Raw genomic sequence first — 18,564 nt, 5'->3', positions numbered from 1 at the left:
TTGGTTGAATATTTCTTTGCTATACCCAATGCCATCTTTAGCAGTGTGAATGTTTATTCTGTGCCATTATTGTTTTTTGTTTGTTTGTTTGAGTTTTTTTTTTTTTTTTTGGTATTATGGCTCAGTTAAAAGATCATAAACTATGGGGATGTATAAACATTATTGGGATTCATTAAAAAAAAACTACAGGGACTTGTAAAGTTGGATGAATGCATTGCATTTTGCATCAAGTATGGTTATCAGTTTATGGGAGCCAGGGCAAAATGTGGTGGTTTGATTCAGGTATCCCCCATGAATTTCAGAACACTGATTTCCCACTGCATTAGGAATCCAAACTCCTTATGCAACTCAAAACCATCAGCCTCCCTCTCCAACCTCTTCCTATCCAGCCTTCCCATACGTTAAGGCCAGCCCAGTGACTTTCTCTCAATTTGAGGACAAGGCCAATTGCTTTTCTTTTGAAAGGCCATTACGCAGCTATTCCACTCAGAAATGCTCTCATTTTATCTCATTGCTCTCTCCCGTGAATCCCCAACTCAAGCTCACTAGTGTGGTAGTTTGAATGTTATGTCCCCCCAACCCCATAGACGCTGGTGTTTTTATTAACTCTTTGATTTCCAGCCACCTGGCTGAAAGAGGTGTCACTGGGGGTCAGATCCATTGCTAGCCTAAAGGCATGCAGTCTGAGCTCTGCTGGTTCCCTGACATTTCTGTGCTTGTGGGTGGTGCTGGCTGTTGGTGGTCTCTCTCTCTTTCCTTGGGTCTGTAAAAGGGAGCCAGGTTTTCTATCATTATCCAACTTCCCTTGGGTCTGTAAGATTCAAATAAACCCTGATTGTCTCATGAACTGTGTGTGGTTTGGAAATTCACCTTAGCAGTGTGGACCTGGCTATGACAGAAACTGGTAAGAGGGGCTGGAGGGATGGCTTAGCGGTTAAGGCACTTGCCTGCAAAGCTAAAGAACCCAGGTTCGATTCCCCAGTACCCACGTAAACCAGCTGAACAAGGTGGCACATGCATCTGGAGCTCATTTGCAGTGGCTGAAGGCCCTGGAGTGCCCATTCTCTCTCTCTCTTTGCCTCTTTCTCTCTCTCTCTCTCTCAAATAAATAAACAAGCTTAAAATAAATATTTTTTTTTTAAAAAAAGAAACTGGTAACAGGAGTGGGGTGTTGCTGCAATGAATCTGCAGAATCAGCCAAACGTGACGCCAACGGTATGTCCACATCTTAGCAACCAGGTCCAGATCTGGGTAGATTGCACAAGGGGAAAGTGCTTACGGGGCACAAGCATGAGGACCTGAGTTCAGCTCCTACCAGCCACAGAGATGGAGGGCATGGTGGTAACCACCTGTCACCCCAGCACTGGGGAGGCAGAGACAAGGGGCTCCCTAGAGAGTGAGTCTAGCCAAAATCAGTGAGCTCTAGGTTCAGGAAGAGATACTGTCTCAAAGAATAAGACACTTGATGTCACTCTCTGTCATACACACACACACACACACACACACACACACACACACTCCAAAAACAAAATAAAACCCTTCCCCAGTCGCAGGTCTGGGGGCTAGCTGAGTGCAAGAGGGCTTGCCTAGCATGCCTGAGGCCACAGATTCACTTTCCAACACCATAAAAAATTGATTAACACACACACACACACACACACACACACACACACACAAACAGCCCTCTATTCAAGGATCCAACAAGCTAATAAAAAAACAAGCAAGCCATTAAAACACCATGCAGGGAGCCGGGCGTGGTGGTGCACGCCTTTAATCCCAGTAGTCAGGAGGCAGAGGTCGGGGGATCACCGTGAGTTCGAGGACACCCTGAGACTACACAGTGAATCCCAGGTCAGCCTGGGCCAGAGTGAGAGCCTACACTGAAAAAACAAAACGATACAAAACAAACAAACAAACAAAAAAAAAACATTTGGGCTAGAGAGGTGGCTTAGTGGTTAAGCGCTTGCCTGTGAAGCCTAAGGACCCATGTAAGCCAGATGCACAAGGTGGTGCTTGCACCTGGAGTTCGTTTACAGTGGCTGCAGGCCCTGGCATGCCCATTCTCTCTCTCTCTCTCTCTCTCTCTCTCTCTCTCTTCCTCTTTCTCTCGCTGTCACTCTCAAATAAATAAAGAAAAATGAACAAAACAGGTTTTTGTTAAAGTCTATAACAAATACTACAAAGTTATAAGAACCAAAAATTATCATAGTTTCTTTAGTCCATCATGACAATAATCACTGTAGTAATGCTCTTGATATGGTGCCTAGCTATGATTCAGTCCTGTTAGTCATATAAGCAAAGCCTGGCACAGTGGCAGTAGACCCTTGTAACCACAGCACTTGGAAGGTGGAAGGAGAAGGATTGGGGGTTCAAGGTCATCCTCAGCTACACAGTTAAATTGCAGGACTGCCTACAGTACATGATACTGTGTCTCAAAAAACCAAGAGCCGTGAAATCATTGCCCACATTCACAAATTTACCGTCTCGATGGACGGACCCTTGTCTCTTGCCGTATTCTCCTGACGGTGCATGCTCTCAACTGGCTGAAGTAGATAATTAGAGGTGGTCTACCAACACCATCTGTTCATAAAGGAACCCTCCCTCCAACCCCCACCAAACACACACACACACACACACACACACACACACACACACGTGCATATTTCCACAATATGATAAGGTCTCCATACCATGGGCAGTGGACCAGAGGTAAATACCTACCTGGCCCAAGTTCAACCCATCAGATAACCTTCTTGGAATTCAAGCTGAAATGCAGAATTAGCTGGTTAAGTCTCTGTAACTCATAAAGTGAATGATAAATGAGCTGATAAACTGTTGCCTTCTATTTTCTACAAATATTTTCTGCTGAGAGCACAGCAGAGATGGTAAAAGAGGTTTGTTTGTTTGTTTGTTTGTTTTTACAAATACTATTGATTTCTAAATGTCTGTTTGGGGTTACCTGATCACAACCTGTTCCATTTGTTCTTGGAAAGGTCCTTGTGTTTTTGGTAAGAGACATTTTTTGGCTTAAACTCATAGGTTTCTATTGCTGTCACGTAGGGACAAAGGGCTGGACCATTTTCGTCTCTTCTTCTTTAATAAGACTGGGGCAGCAGACAATGTACCCTAATCGCTATGAACGACTCACAGCCAAGTCGCAAAGGTCGGAGACTTTATGGACTCCGAGACCTTCTCCCTTTCAATGTCAACTGAAGAAGCATCTCTAAGCCAGTAAAGAAATGAACTTAGCCGGGCACATCTACCTGCCACTTGCTCTGATAGGACCAAGCACTCTGCATTTGAAGAAAGCCTTCAGGGTGAATCTCGTGCAGGTGGCCCATGTTTACAGACCCACGCTGTGTGAACACCCGCCTCTGAAGGCACCGGAAGGAGCTTAACCGCAGCATGTCTCCACCGGGACCACGGATTTGGGTAACAAGAGTGAGAACAGGCTATGCGACAATTCTATTCCTTAATGGGCCAAAGAAAAGTAAAATCGGGATGAAAAATTACTGGTGACGTTTTACTAAAACGTAGTAGAACAAGCAGCATAGGCAAAAAGCTGCTACTCGGAAGAAAAGACGTGTGCCACCAGCACGGGCTGAGAAATAGTATCGTGTTGGGACTCTGCGACACGCTGGGCTCAGCGGTGCATCTCAGATTCATGGCGAAGGAAGGAGGGCGCGTCACACAGACAGTGGCGAGAAAGGTCACTCCCGTCTACCCTGAAATGGCCCCGAGTATGGTGAAGAAGACAAGGGATTAAGAATCACCGCTACTGGGCTGGAGAGACGGCTGAGCGGTGAAGGCGCTTGCCTGCAAAATCAAAGGACCATGGGTCCACTCTCCAGGACCCGGGTAAGCCACATGCACAAGGTGGCGTGTGTATCTGGAGTTCGTTTGCAATGGCTGGAGGCCCTGGGGCTCCCATTCTCTCATTCTTTCTATCTGCCTCCCCCTTTCAAATAAATAAATAAATAACATTAATCCAGTGTAGGAGGGGATCACGGTGAAATTCTTGTTTCTTTTGTTTTCCTGAGACAGAGTTTTAATCTGGCCCAGGCTGACCTGGAACTCACTCTAGTCTAGGCCTCAAACTCACGGCAATCCTCCTTCCTCAGCTTTCTGGGTGCTAGGGATTACAGGCATGAACCACCACACCAGGCTCAAGCTGGAATTCTTACAGATGTGTCCTTTTAAAAAATGGCCGGCAGGTGGCGCACGCCTTTAATCCCAGCACCCGGAAGGCAGAGGTAGGAGGATTGCCGTGAGTTCGAGGCCACCCTGAGAATCCACAGTAAATTCCAGGTCAGCCTGGGCTAGAGTGAGACCCTGCCTCAAAATACAAAAATTGCCGGTAGGGCCGGAGAGCTGACTCAGCCCACAAAGCACTTGTTGCTCAGCCATGGGGACCTGAGCTTGGATCCCCAGGCCCCCACACAGAGACGATGGGGAAGACGGCAGGCTTATGGGTCAGCTAGACAAGCTGAATTAGTGACCCCGGACTCAGTGAGACCCTATCTCAAAATATAAGAACGAGACAAAGTGAAAATACCTGACATCAACTGCTGGCTTCCAGAGGCACATGCACACATGTGCACCCACGCACCTAGACATGCATATGTACACACCATGCATACATAACCATGCAAAAAATAAAACACTGTTAACAGGGCTTGTCCATAACTTCCTAGACACATGAACAGCTAATGACCTAATTCTGTGCACTGCTTTTATGGGGAAATACAGTCCACGCTCAAAATGAAACTTTAACAATAAACCTCCAAGGGCCCAATCTAATGCGTGTCTACACCACGCATATGAACCTTTTGGCTGTGGTCACAGCTCTCAGCCAAAGAACTGACAGTGATGAGCCAAAATACAAAACAATACTCTTAAGAAAGCCTGATTCCAGAAATCATGAGCAAAACTAAAAATCAAAACTTTCCAGCCTTTTCCTCAGCCAGTACAACCTGGTCTAAAAGAAAGGAATCATCCAGATGGATGGGTGGGAGGGAGGAAGGAAGGAAGGAAGGAATCAAAGCACCTAAAGAAGGCTGGAGAGATGGCTTAGCGGTTAAGGTGCTTGCCTGCAAAGCCAAAGGACCCAGGTTCAATTCCCCAGTACCCACATGAGCCAGATGCACAAGGGGGTGCATGCACCTGAAATTCATTTACAGTAGCTGGAGGCCCTGGCGTGCCCATGCTCATCCTATCTGCCCCTTCCTCTCACTCTCAAATGAATAAAGAATTTGTTTTCTTTTGGGGGGAAGAAGCACCTCAAGTGACAGAAAATGACTGTACACACCTGGACTATGTCCCAGTTCATCTCCACCTCCTCTTTAATGCTGTTGGCACCCGCTGCAAACTTGGCAGGCTGCCCCTCAGGACACGCTTCGGTCTTCACTCTTTTCAAAGCGGGCTCATTCAAGGGGAAGTCAGCCCCATCGTTCTCTCTCTTGCAGCCCCCTTCGCACGCGGAGCTCGTGGACGGGGTCTCTGTATTACTGCACCCTCCCTCGGTGGGACAGGCTCGGCTGGCTTCCTCATCAACTTTTAGCTTCTTGGTCCTCTGGGCTGAAGGTTTCCGTTTTGCCCTCGCTGTTTTCAGAGTCTGTGCCGTACCCGCTTTATTCTTGTTCTCTTCCAAATCAACATCAGCAATAGCCACAGAGGTGTCCTATCAAACCACAAAGACAGCATATGAGAATTAGAATGAGAAGATAAAAACCAGTTGGCCTAGTATGCTTCTCAGAACCAGAAATGGACAAATGAATACATACAGTAACTTAGAAGAATCCCAATGGCTGCATGCTGTTTAGAAAAAAATTAATAAATAAGCCTCAAAATTACACACTATCTGGTCACATTTATGAAACCCTCCTGAAGATCTCAGCAGTCACTGGAGTCACAGGTGACTGGGGAGAGGTTATGGGGCGGTGGGTGAGGCTATGAAAGTGGAATTTTAGGAATTTTTGTGATGATGGACATACAAACCCACACATGTGACAGACAGAACTGAGGAAAACTAAATACATATGCTCACCACCTAAGTGAATTCATGCAAAACTGGAGAAATCCAAGAAAGATCAGTGGATTTCCCAATGTTAATACCCACACCACTACTTATACTACTGAGGAAAACTAGATAAAGATACACGGAGCTTCTCTCCATTATTTCTTACGATTCCATGTGAAAAATTTGGGATAAAAGCTTAAAATTTAATAAATGAGAACTGGAGAGAGGCTCAGTGGTTAAGAAATTTGCATACAAAGCCTAAGGACCTAGGTTTGATTCCCCCGTACGTATGACAAGCCAGATGCACAAGGCAGCAAATGCATCTGGAATTCATTTGCAGTGGCTGGAGGCCCTTAGCATGCCCATTCTCACTCCCAAATAAATAAAGCTTTTAAAAAAACGAGTATTCAACAGGTCTACAAATGCTAGAAGCCCAAGTTTAAAAGTTGTAATTAGGGGCTGGAGAGATGGCTTAGTGGTTAAACACTTGCTTGTGAAGCCTAAGGACCCAGTTCGAGGCTCGATTTCCCCCCCAGAACCCACGTTAGCCAGATGCACAAGGGGGCACAGTGTCTGGAGTTCGTTTGCAGTGTCTGGAGGCCCTGGCTCACCCATTCGCTTTCTCTCCCTCTTTCTCTCTCTCTGTCTCTCTCAAATAAATAAATAAAACAAAAAAAAATTTAAAGTTATAATTAGGGCTGGAGAGAAGGCTTAGCAGTTAAGGCACTTACCTGCAAAGACAAAGAACCCAGATTTAATTCCCTAGTACCCACATAAAGCCAGATGCACAAGGTGACGCAAGCATCTGGAGTTCATTTTACAGCAGCTAGAGGCTCTATGCACCCATTTTCTCTGTCTCTATCTCTCTCTCTCAGGTAAATAATAAAACATTTTATAAAGTTGTAATTAGAGTCAACCACGGGGTAACATTCCCACGCTCACAAAACTCGACAAGCTACACCTGCTTATACAGAACACACAGAAATGAGCAGAAAAATGACAGACACTTTCGTTTCACTCAGCCTTGGCACGCGGATGTGCGTGCGGTGTGCGTGTCTATGTGTATGCATTTTTTATACGCCTGTAGACGCACATATGTATGCGGGTCCTCACACACGTGTGTGGTGGCCAGGGGTTCGTGGTGGGTGTCCTCTTCAGTAGCCTCTCCCTTGTTTTGGGGGGTAGGGTCTCACACTGAACCGAGGGCTTACCAAGTAGGCTGGGCCAGGAAACCAACAAACCACCACGCCCAGCATTTTCCCCGGGCGGTAAGGAGCTGAACTCAGGCCCTTGTGCAAGCCCCCTGAGCCGTCTTCCTGGGGCCTGTTTTGCTTTTTGAGACTGTCTCACCCTGTAGCCCAGGTGGGCTTTGAACTCACAACAACTCTCCTGCCTTAGCCTTCCAGGTGCTAAAATTGCAGGCGTGCAATATCATGCCCAGCGTCCTTTTGCTTTAATGAGAGTCTGCCTAGTAATCTACCCAGCTACCCAGGAAGCAATCTGCACTACCACTGCCCGCCACTAGCGGGCCAGCTGAGCTGCGAAGGAGGCAGACCTGGCATTCATCTAGGCACTGGGGAGAGATGGGAAATAAGCTAGCCTGTCCTCCAGGAGCTCCCTGTTTCTCCAACTAGCCTCTTCCATGACCTAGGTGTCACAGAAGGTACAAACCCAAACAACCCCAAAGTAATTAAAATATTCTTTCCAGAATCACCGGTAATAAGTATACAGAACCACAGTAAGATTATCTCGACCATCATACCTACTGAACACCGCTACATGTCAACCTGAAAACGATACACATTAGACAGCGCTTTGTGCCATTCCCTTTTCCCTCAAAGCATAAAATATCTGAGCAGATATGAAGACAAAAATGACACTGAGCCTCTGGGAAGTTGATAATAACCTAATAAAATAAATTGGTATAGCTCAAGAATGTGTCGGTCATGAAAGGAGTCAACCAACCACAGAGAAACAAGAAAAAACTATTTAAAAAAAAAAAAAAAACAGGGCTGGAGAGATAGCTTAGCAGTTAAGCGCTTGCCTGTGAACCCTAAGGACCCCGGTTCGAGGCTCGGTTCCCCAGGTCCCACGTTAGCCAGATGCACAAGGGGGCACACGCGTCTGGAGTTCGTATGCAGAGGCTGGAAGCCCTGGCACGCTCATTCTCTCTCTCTCCCTCTATCTGTCTTTCTCTCTGTGTCTGTGGCTCTCAAATAAATAAATAAAAAATTTAAAAAAAAACAAATATGATTCAGTACTGTTCTAAGTAATGTACAAAAGAGAAGAATACTCAGCAAGCAGGTTCTGAGTATGTTGGTCCCAACAGTAAGAAAACCTGCTGTGAGATGGACACTTCAGACAATCTTAGCGGCACACAATCAAAGCCTTCAATTGTCACTGTGACCCCACAGTGCTAAGACCACGGTAGGCACTCAATAGACTCAAATGAACTTAGCTAATTCTCTTATTCTCAGTCCATGCTCATCAAGCAAATTTCTGATTATTTTCCCTGTGTAGTTCAGCCTCCAAGGAGGAAAAGCACTGGCCAGAGGAATTTCAAGTCCTTATGATGGTTATTTCAGAACATTAATTATTAAACCGGCAAGCTGGTTACGTACATCCCACTTGTGAGCAGCATGGCTGAGGTACGAAAGCCCTCGAGAGGCATCTCAGTGCTCGAAACGCTGACTCAGAAACCCGGTTCTATCACTTCCTATCTGTTCTGTAAGGGAGTCGCTTAACATGCCTCAGCTTTCTTGCCTATAAAAATCAGGACAACAACTGCCCTCGCGCTGTAAGGATTAATAAGCACGATCTTGGAGGGAAGCATTGAGCATGATACCTGGCTAAAAGCTCACCACATATGCTCATAATTGCCATCCCAACCGCTGCCACCACACCCACCTCACCTCTTTAGAAAGGAAAAAGGAAGCAGATACAGAAATACAGTTGCTCTAAGGTTCTAAATATTACTAAGTCCTGAGACGGGGCCTGGCCCTGCCCTGCAGCTTTTTTTTTTTTTTAGATTTTTTTTTTTATTTTTGTTCATTTTTATTTATTTAAGAGTGACACAGAGAGAAAGAGGTAGATAGAGAGAAAGAGAGAGAGAGAGAGAATGGGTGCGCCAGGGCCTCCAGCCACTGCAAATGAACTCCAGATGCGTGCGCCCCCTTGTGCATCTGGCTAACATGGGTCCTGGGGAATCGAGCCTCGAACCAGGGTCCCTAGGCTTTACAGGCAAGCGCTCAACCGCTAAGCCACTTCTCCAGCCCCTGCAGCTTTTCCTACATAGATGCTTTACCCTATTCTGCGTAAGGACAGTGGGACAGTCCCCACCGGGAAACACTTCCTCCATCTGTGTTGCAGTCAGGTTCACATGGCTGGCAGAAAACACCCAACCAACAGCAGCTTGTGGGAGAGGGGGGAAGAAAAGGCTTATTTGGGCTTACAGACTTGAGGGGAAGCTCCAAGACGACAGAGAAAAATGACGGCAAGGGCAGAGGGTGGGCATCCCCTCCTGACCAACATCAAGCGGACAACAGCAGGAGAGCGTGCCAAATACTGGCAAGGGGAAACTGGCTATAACACCTATAAGCCCGCCCCCAACAATACACCACCTCCAGGAGGCTTTCATTCCCCAGTTGCCATCAGATGGGGACATGGCATTCAGAACACCTCAGTTTATGGGGGACACCTGACTCAAACCCCCACAACCTTGCCTGTCCTCAGTGGTGGTGTGTTTTAATACTTGGGTCTCCCACTACTGACAAGTTCAGAAGGTTGTGGAGCCTTTGGGAGGTACAGCCTTGTTGGGAGAGGTGTGTCTCTGAGGGAGGGCGCGCCTCCAAGTGTGAGAGTCCAGCTAAGTCACTCAGATGACCCCTTCCTGCTGCTGTGACAAGATGTGAGGCCCCAGCTGCCTCCTCCTCCTGCCTCCCCCATCACGATGACACTACAAGCGAAAATGAATCCTTCCCTCCAGAAACTGCTTTTGACTTCGGCCCAGCAAAGAGAAGGTAACTGCTCCAGTGTAACAGGAGGAAAAGACGATGACATCAAAATAAGAGAGACTGACTGAGGGGGGAGGGGATATGATGGACAGTGGAGTTTCAAAGGGGAAAGTGAGGCAGGGAGGGAGTTTTCATGATTTATTTTCTATCATTTTGGAAGTTGTCAATAACAAAAAATTAATTAATTAAACAAAAAAACAAAAAGAGAGAGAAGGGAAATGCTATACCACCTACCGGCTCCTCCTTAACAGCCACAGGTTCTGAGCCAGCACCCCTCTGCCGGGGGCTCTTCTTTACCCGAGGCCCACGTTTTGGTTTGGATTCCTTGGGCGCAGATGGCTTCCGGCTTCTGGAAACTTTCTTTTGGGGTTCCCAGATACTATCTTCCTCGTCATCTTCTTCTGAGGCAGATGACCTAGGAGTAAGTTGACAGAACAACTTTCAGGAAAAATAAAACCAAATGTCAAAAATTAAAATGCGGGGGCTGGAGAGATGGCTTAGCAGTTAAACGTTTGCCTGTGAAGCCTAAGGACCTTGGCTCGAGGCTCGATTCCCCAGGACCCATGTGAGCCAGATGCACAAGGGGGTGGCTGGAGGCCCTGGCACACCCATTCTCTCTCTCTCTCTCTCTCTCTGTATCTACCTGCCTTTCTCGCTCTGTCACTCGCAAATAAACAGTAAAAAATGAACAAAAAAATTTAGAAAAAAAGTAAAATGCAGGCTGGAAAGATGGCTTAGTGGTTAAGCGCTTGCCTGTGAAGCCTAAGGACCCTGGTTCGAGGCTCGATTCCCCAGGACCCACGTTAGCCAGATGCACAAGGGGGTGCATGCATCTGGAGTTTGTTTGCAGTGGCTGGAGCCCTAGCATGCCCCCTCTCTCCCTCCCTTCCTTCCTCCCTCCCTCCCTCCCTCCCTCTCTCTCTCCCTCTCTCTCTCTATCTGTACCAAATAAATAAATAAAAATAAAATATTTTTTAAAAAGTCATCCTGGTCAGGCGTGGTGGCGCACACCTTTAATCCCAGCACTTGAGAAACAGAGGTACGAGGATTGCCATGAGTTCAAAGCCACCCTGAGACTACATGGTGAATTCCAGGTCAGCCTGGGCTAGAGCGAGACTCTACCTCGAGAGAGAAAAAAAAAAAAAAAGGATTATCCTGCATACAATGTTAACAGTGCAGAAGTTGAGGACTCTTCCCTACTGTAATGTAAAACAACCCCCTTTGACACAGCTTAAGTTCTAGTGTCAATATTGTAAGATATATTCTGTTATTTTCCTTCTACTTAATCACCAATATTAGACAAAACCCGGAACACAGCATGATTTCAACAGTCACTTAAATGAATAGAGAAAAGAACAGATTTCTTCCACTCAACTAACTTACGATGGAAAGGGACAGAATGCATTATTACTTGAAATAGTCATCATTCCTCTACCAACATAGGAAACCAATATGCTTACGGCTCAGAGAAGTAAGAAAATTCATCTTGGGATTTCACAGTCTGGGCCTGTATCTTGGCTCTTCTCGGCAAGGTTGACATCTGGAAGAAAGGGACATGAGGTCAGTGAATACCCTCATCACTTCTCTCGGCTACAAAGTGATGATGCACCATTCAAAACCAGCACCCCAACAGTTCTGTTGTTAGACAATGCTGGAGGGGAAAAGAAAAAAAAGGGGGGGCTGGAGAGATGGCTTAGCAGTTAAGCGCTTGCCCATGAAGCCTAAGGACCCCAGTTTGAGGCTCCATTCCCCAGGACCCACGTTAGCCAGATGCACAAGGGGGCGCACGCATCTGGAGTTTGTTTGCAGTGACTGGAGGCCCTGGCGCGCCCATTCTCTCTCTCTCTCTGCCTCTTTCTCTCTCTGTTGCTCTCAAATAAATAAATAAAATAAACAAAAAAAAAATTTTTAAAAATAAGGTTTATTCACAAGCCTAAATGCTAGTTCCCATGCTATATGGCCTACCGAGTAAGTGTATTCAGGGGCTGGAGAGATGGCGTAGCAGTTAAGGTGCTTGCTTGCAAAGCCTAAGGACCCAGGTTCAGCTCCCACATAAGCGAGATGCACAAGGGGGCACACAGGTTTGTTTACAGTGGCTGGAGGCCCTGACGCACCCATTCTCTCCCCCCCCCCCATTTCTCTGTCAAATAAATAATAATAAATAAAAATAAAAAACAAAATAATGGGAAAGTAGTCTTCAAAATGTCTTAGGACTATGGAGCAATCTTTCAAAAAATATGAATTCCTACCAACTTACAATTCTAAAGTTTTCTTTTTAGAATTATATGCCTGTGTATTCCCTAACTCATAGTTGATGATAGTACCATCATTCAAATTATAAAGTTCGCAGCTGGGCATGCTGGCACACGCCTTTAATCCCAGCACTCAGGAGGCAGAGGTAGGAGGATCACTGTGAGGTCGAGGCCACCCTGAGAATACAGAGTGAATTCCAGGTCAGCCTGGGCTAGAGTGAGACCCTAGCTCAGGGGAAAAAAAAGAAAATTATGAAGTTCTCTATTAAACTTTCTCAGAGACAAGAAATATTTGTTTCTTCTGTGTCTTCTTAGAGTATAAAGGGGATATGTCTGCACAAAATGAGGAATCAAATAAACAAAGCTATGCTGGAGAGACGGCTTAGTGGTTAAGGCATTTGCCTGCAAAGCCAAAGGACCCAGGCTCAATTCCCCAGGACCCACATAAGCCAGATGCACAAGGTGGCGCATGCGTCTGGAGTTCATTTGCAGAAGCTGTAGGTCCTGGCTTGCCCATTCTCTCTCTCTCTCAAAATAAAATTTAAAAAATGATGCTGATTAACTGAATATGCAGACAAAATAGTCCTACAAGTTCACAATACTTAAATAAAATGAGTTATCACTATGCCAACAAAACTATTCAACAGAGTCAAAGGCTCAGTATGTGAGTGGGGGGGAGAAAGGAACTAAGACAAATAGCAAGAGGGATCACATAACAAGCAAAAAACATATAAACTTGAACTGTGAGGTGGCTTAGACTCATGTGTTTTGAATTCTTGGTCCCAGCTGGTGGCAACTTGGGAGGTGGAGCCTTGCCAAAGGTGTGTTGCTGGGAGTGGACTCTGAGGTCTATTAGCCACTGGCTTGCTAGGGTTAACTGGGCTCACTCTTTAGTTGCTGTTTCCACCTGCTGTGGCAGAGGTGATGTCCAGCCTCTGCTCATGCCATCTTTTCCCTGACATCATGGAGCTTCACTTCGAGACTCTAAGACAAAAGAAAACCCTTCCCTTCCCTTCCCTTCCCTGAGCTACTTTTGGCCAGGTGCATTCTAGCAGCAGAGAAGTCACTGCAATGGAAAAGTTGTTATCGAGAAGGGGAGCCGCTGATGCTAGGAACCTGACCGTGGCTTTTAGCCTTTTGGAACTGATTTGTGGGAGGACTGAGTGTCAGACACATAATCAAGAAATAGAGTTCTCAAAAGAAATGCAAATGCCCATTCAACATCTAATAACATGTTCTACATCCTTATCCATCAGGGAAATGCAAACTAAAACTACTTAGATTCCATCTTGCTCCTGTCAAAATGGCTATTATAAAAAAAAAGGGGGGGGGGCTGGACAGATGGCTTAATGGTTAAGGTGTTTGCCTGCAAAGCCAAAGGATCCTGGTTCGACTCTCTAAAACCCACATAACCCAGACGCACAAGGGGGTGCATGCATCTGGAGTTCGTTTGTAGTGGTTGGTGGCCATGGCGTGCCCATTTTCTCTCTCTCTCAAATAAATATCTAAAAAATTATTTTTAAAAATGGCAAAAAATGCTTGTGAGGATGTGAAAAATGCACAAAGACCTGGGTTCACGTCTGAGCATTGTGTAAGCTAGGCGTGGTGGAGCATGTGACTCCAATACTCGGCATACTGGAGATAGAGGGAGGGTCAGAAGCTCACAGACATCCTAGGCTCTGAGCCAGCTTGAAGACAGCCTGGGACACGCGAAACCGTCTTAAATTAAAATGCCACCAGTCAGAGCAACATCCTCTGTGGGGGAGAATGGGAAGACTTTTCTGAAAATTTAACCCCTAGTGTAAAAATAAAAATAGAAAGGGGCTGAGCTGCTCATCAAACCACCCCACGTGGGATTACCTCAGGGCCACTCCCACCACTGCAATCTGCATTGCATCGTAGCATCCTCCGAACCCAAGGTCCGGTTTGCCACCATTTCTGTGACCTTCAGTCAATGGTAGTCTAAAAGTAATGAACAGAAAATTCAAAAAGCACAAGGTCTGGGTTCCCGCCATTTCCGAGACCTTTGGTCAATGGTAGTCCAAAAGTAATAAATAGAAAACTAAAAAACAAAAATAAATAAATAAAATCCTTAGGCTTTTGAATTGCACTGTACTAGACATGGTGAAATATCCACCCTATTAAACTAGCCAAGGACATGAGTACTCCCTTTGCCCAGCATGGCTATGCTGCCCACACCAGCACTACCAGTTAGATCAACTGTGACATGCCACGGTGCTGGGTTCAAGTCAGCTGTTCTACCCAGCAAGGGTCCCAAAGCATGAAAGTAAGAATGCTGTCAGTTTTTAAAAACATTTTATTTATTTATTTCAGAGAGAGAAACGGGCAGGTAAGAGTGAGAGAGAATGGGCATTCCAGGGCCTCCAGCCGCTGCAAACAAATTCCAGAGGCGTGTGCCACTTTGTGTATCTGGCTTTGCGTGGGTACTGAGAAATCAAACTTGGGTCCTTAGGCTTTGCAGGCAAGTACCGTGACCACTAAGCCATCTCTCCAGCCCCAGTGTGGTCAATATTGTGACAACAGTTATAACTGTCCTATTTTTTATTAGTTGCTAATCTCTTAATATATTTAATTTATGAATTAAACTTTATTACAGGTATGTGTATGTAGAAAAAAAATGACATAGAAAGGAAGGGAGGAGGGTACTTAATAGGTTGATATTGTATATATGTAATTACAATGATTGTAATGGGGAGGTAATATGATGGAGAATGGAATTTCAAACGGGAAAGTGTGGGGGTGGGGAGGGAGGGAATTACCATGGGATATATTTTATAATCATGGAAAATGTTAATAAAAATTTTTAAAAAAATGAGAAAGAGGGCCTGGAGAGATGGCTTAGTGGTTAAGGTGCTTGCCTACAAAGCCAAATGACCCAGGTTCAATTCCCCAGGACCCATGTAAACCAGGTGCACAAGGTGGCATGTGTGTCTGTAGTTCATTTGCAGTGGCTGGAGGCCCTGGTGTGCCCATTCTCTTTTTCTCTGCCTCTTCTCTCTCTCAAATAAAAAAAAAAAATTAAACAATGCAAAAAAAAAAAAATGACATAGATAGGGATCAGTACTGCTTAAGGCCTCAGGCATCTTGAAAAGTATGCCTTCAGAACACTAGATCTTAATTCAAAGCATCCCCACCAACACCACCAAATACTAAGTCTATCCTCACTTCAGCCCTAACAAAAATGTGGTTAAAATGGGTAAAGACAAATCTTTGGTGGGCCTATGTCTTGATTAACCATTGGCTTTTAAATAAGCTTTCCTTGAAACAAATGCTTCTAACTCACCCTTTATTAAGCACCCTGGGAGAAATGTTCCATGGAAAGTTGAGTTAGACATAAAGGAGAAAAATATTTATGAAAAGGGAAATGAACATATGTAAAATATATAAGAATATATGTAAAAAATAAGAATCTGTATGAACACAAGGGCCAGTTTGAAGTATATTTGTTTTATTAAGAGTATATGCAGGGCTGGAGAGATGGCTTAGTGGTTAAGCCTATAAAGCCTATAAAGCCTGAGGACCCTGGTTCGAGGCTCGATTTCCCAGGACCCGGGTTAGCCAGTTGCACAAGGGGGCGCGTGTGTCTGGAGTTCGTTTGCAGTGGCCAGAGGCCCTGGTGTGCCCATTCTCTCTATATATCTGCCTCTTTCTCTCTCTGTCACTCTCAAATAAATAAATAAAAATAAACAAAAAAAATTTTAAAAAGAGGATTTGCAGGAGTCAGGCATGGTGGTGCACACCTTTAATAACAGCAATCGGGAGGCAGAGGAAGGAGGCTCTCTGTGAGTTCGAGGCCACCCTGAGACTATACAGTGAATTCCAGGTCAGCCTAGGCCAGAGTGAGACCCTACCTCGAAAAACCGAGAAGAAAAAAACAAGAGTAAATGCAGAAGCTAGAAATTATGCAACTGTGCATGCTACTGATAATCCCGAGAAGAGAAAAACAAGAGCAAATGCAGAGGCTGGAAATCACGCAACCATGCATGCTAGTGATAATCCCGAGAAGAGAAAAACAAGAGCAAATGCAGAGGCTGGAAATCACACAACCATGCATGCTACTGATAATCCCGAGAAGAGAAAAACAAGAGCAAATGCAGAAGCTGGAAATCACACAACCATGCATGCTAGTGATAATCCCATGGGAATATAGGCTCTACTCCTACCTCTATTCCCATGTCCTTTTGCTTAATTTAATAAAACTTATTAGGTTAACAAAAGTATCATCCATTTCCATGTTTTGGAGTCCCATGTCACATAGCAGGGACATATTGTGAGAGATATATCGTTAGGTGATTGTGTCACGTGAACATCATAGTGTACTTTATACAAACTTAGATGGCTGTAATACCAGGTGAGAAAATCTTAGAAGCGCACCTTCTGTAGTATGTGCTCAATTGCTATCTATCCCAAATTTGACTGCACTGATAACACCTACTTATTAAAAATTCTAATCCAGGGCTGGAGGGTTGGCTTAGCGGTTAAGCACTTGCCTGTGAAGGGGGCGCACACATCTGAAGTTCGTTTGCAGTGGCTGGAAGCCCTGGCGTGCCCATTCTCTCTCTTGCTCTCTGCCTCTTTCTCTCTCTCTCTGTTGCTCTCAAATAAATAAATAAAAATAAAAAATAAAAATAAAGGCATGTGCCACCAGGCCTGGCCAATTAAAAAAAAAAAAATTCTAATCAAGGCTGAGGAGATGGTTTAGCAGTTAAGGTGACTGCCTGCAAAGCCTAAGGACTCAGGTTCCATTCCCCAGTACCTACATAAGCCACATGCATAAAGCGGCACATGGGTCTGGAGTTCTTTGCAGTGGCTAGAGGAACTGGCACGCCCATATTCATTCTCTCTCTTTCTTTCCTTCTTTCTCCCTCTCTTAAATAAAAAAGTAAACAAATAAATAAATAAATATTCTAATCCATCCCAAACCTTGCCTTTAAGATTCATATTTCCGGGCTGGAGAGATGGCTTAGCGGTTAAGCGCTTGCCTGTGAAGCCTAAGGATCCCAGTTTGAGGCTCGATTCCCCAGGACCCACATTAGCCAGATGCACAAGGGAGTGCAAGCATCTGGAGTTCATTTTCAGTCCGGCCCTGATGCGCCCATTCTCTCTCTCTCTGCCTCTTTCTCTATCTGTCGTTCTCAAATAAATAAATATTTAAAATTTTTTAAAAAGATTCATATTTCCATAATAAGTTTTCCAGATGCCTCTGAAACTACTTAGATATTCCGTTGTTATCTACGGAGTGCTGATGACCACTCTTTTGTTCTACAACCCATTCCTACCCCAATTTCAGATCTCAGAAACATCACCACCATTCATCCAACCACTTGTTAAGCCAAAACCTCAGGACTATTTTTTTTTATTTATTTGAGAGCAACAGACAGAGAGAGAAAGAGGCATATAGAGAGAGGAGAGAGTGGGTGTGCCAGGGCCTCCAGCCACTGCAAACGAACTCTAGACGCGTGTGCCCTCTTGTCCATCTGGCTAACGTGGGTCCTGGGGAATCGAGCCTCGAACCGGGGTCCTTAGGCTTCACAGGCAAGTGCTTAACCACTAAGCCATCTCTCCAGCCCCTCGGGAATATTTTTAACAGCTTCAATGAAGTATAATATGCTGTATACTGCCCACACTTAAAGGGTTCAAATATGGTAAGTTTTGACACATGTATACATATTATCAAAATCAGTGAACTTTTCATTATCCTCCAAGCCTCCATCTGCTAAGCCTAACACTGTGAATGCTTGCATGCTTTCATTTCCCATATTCTCACACATTCTTCCTCCAAAAATGTATCTGAAATAATTATGATCTCCAATGAGTCTTTAGTTCCTGTCTGACGCTGCTTTCTGTTGTTATTACAGAATTCCAAAGACTGGATAATATATGATGAAGAGAAATGTCTTTCTCACAATTCCAGAAGCTTGGAAATGGGTCTTTGTGCTAAACTATCTTAGGGTAGAAAGCATCACAGAGCTAAAGAAAGGGGGCTTTGTGTTTCTCTTCCTCTTCTTAAAAAGCCACTAACCCCATGACAGGGGCCCCACCCTCACAAACTCATCTAATCCCTATTACCTCCCAAAGTCCTTACTTTCAAATATTATCAATACAGGAATTTGGGGAGCTGGAGAGATGGCTTAGCGGTTAAGTACTTGCCTGTGAAGCCTAAGGACCCCAGTTCAAGGCTCGATTCCCCAGGACCCACGTTAGCCAGACACACAAGGGGGTGAACGCATCTGGAGTTCATTTGCAGTGGCTGGAAGCC

General features: G+C 45.1%; 1 protein-coding gene across 2 annotated transcripts in view; it reads right to left on the bottom strand.

Moving 5' to 3' along the window:
* Window positions 1-18,564, bottom strand: part of Srbd1 (S1 RNA binding domain 1) — a 205,007-nt gene that overhangs the window by 184,443 nt on the left and 2,000 nt on the right. For both annotated transcript variants that reach the window (XM_045137694.1, XM_045137695.1), the window contains exons 2-4: window positions 11,493-11,572; window positions 10,267-10,447; window positions 5,309-5,680 (exon numbers count right to left, since the gene is read on the bottom strand). In XM_045137694.1, the coding sequence (XP_044993629.1) occupies window positions 5,309-5,680; window positions 10,267-10,447; window positions 11,493-11,572 (633 nt within the window). The remainder of the gene's footprint in view (window positions 1-5,308; window positions 5,681-10,266; window positions 10,448-11,492; window positions 11,573-18,564) is intronic.

This window comes from Jaculus jaculus, chromosome 18, assembly GCF_020740685.1.
Source record: "Jaculus jaculus isolate mJacJac1 chromosome 18, mJacJac1.mat.Y.cur, whole genome shotgun sequence".
Classification (NCBI taxonomy): domain Eukaryota; kingdom Metazoa; phylum Chordata; class Mammalia; order Rodentia; family Dipodidae; genus Jaculus; species Jaculus jaculus.
Note: the sequence above shows the minus strand (reverse complement) of the source record. Positions and strands in the feature narration are given on the sequence as shown.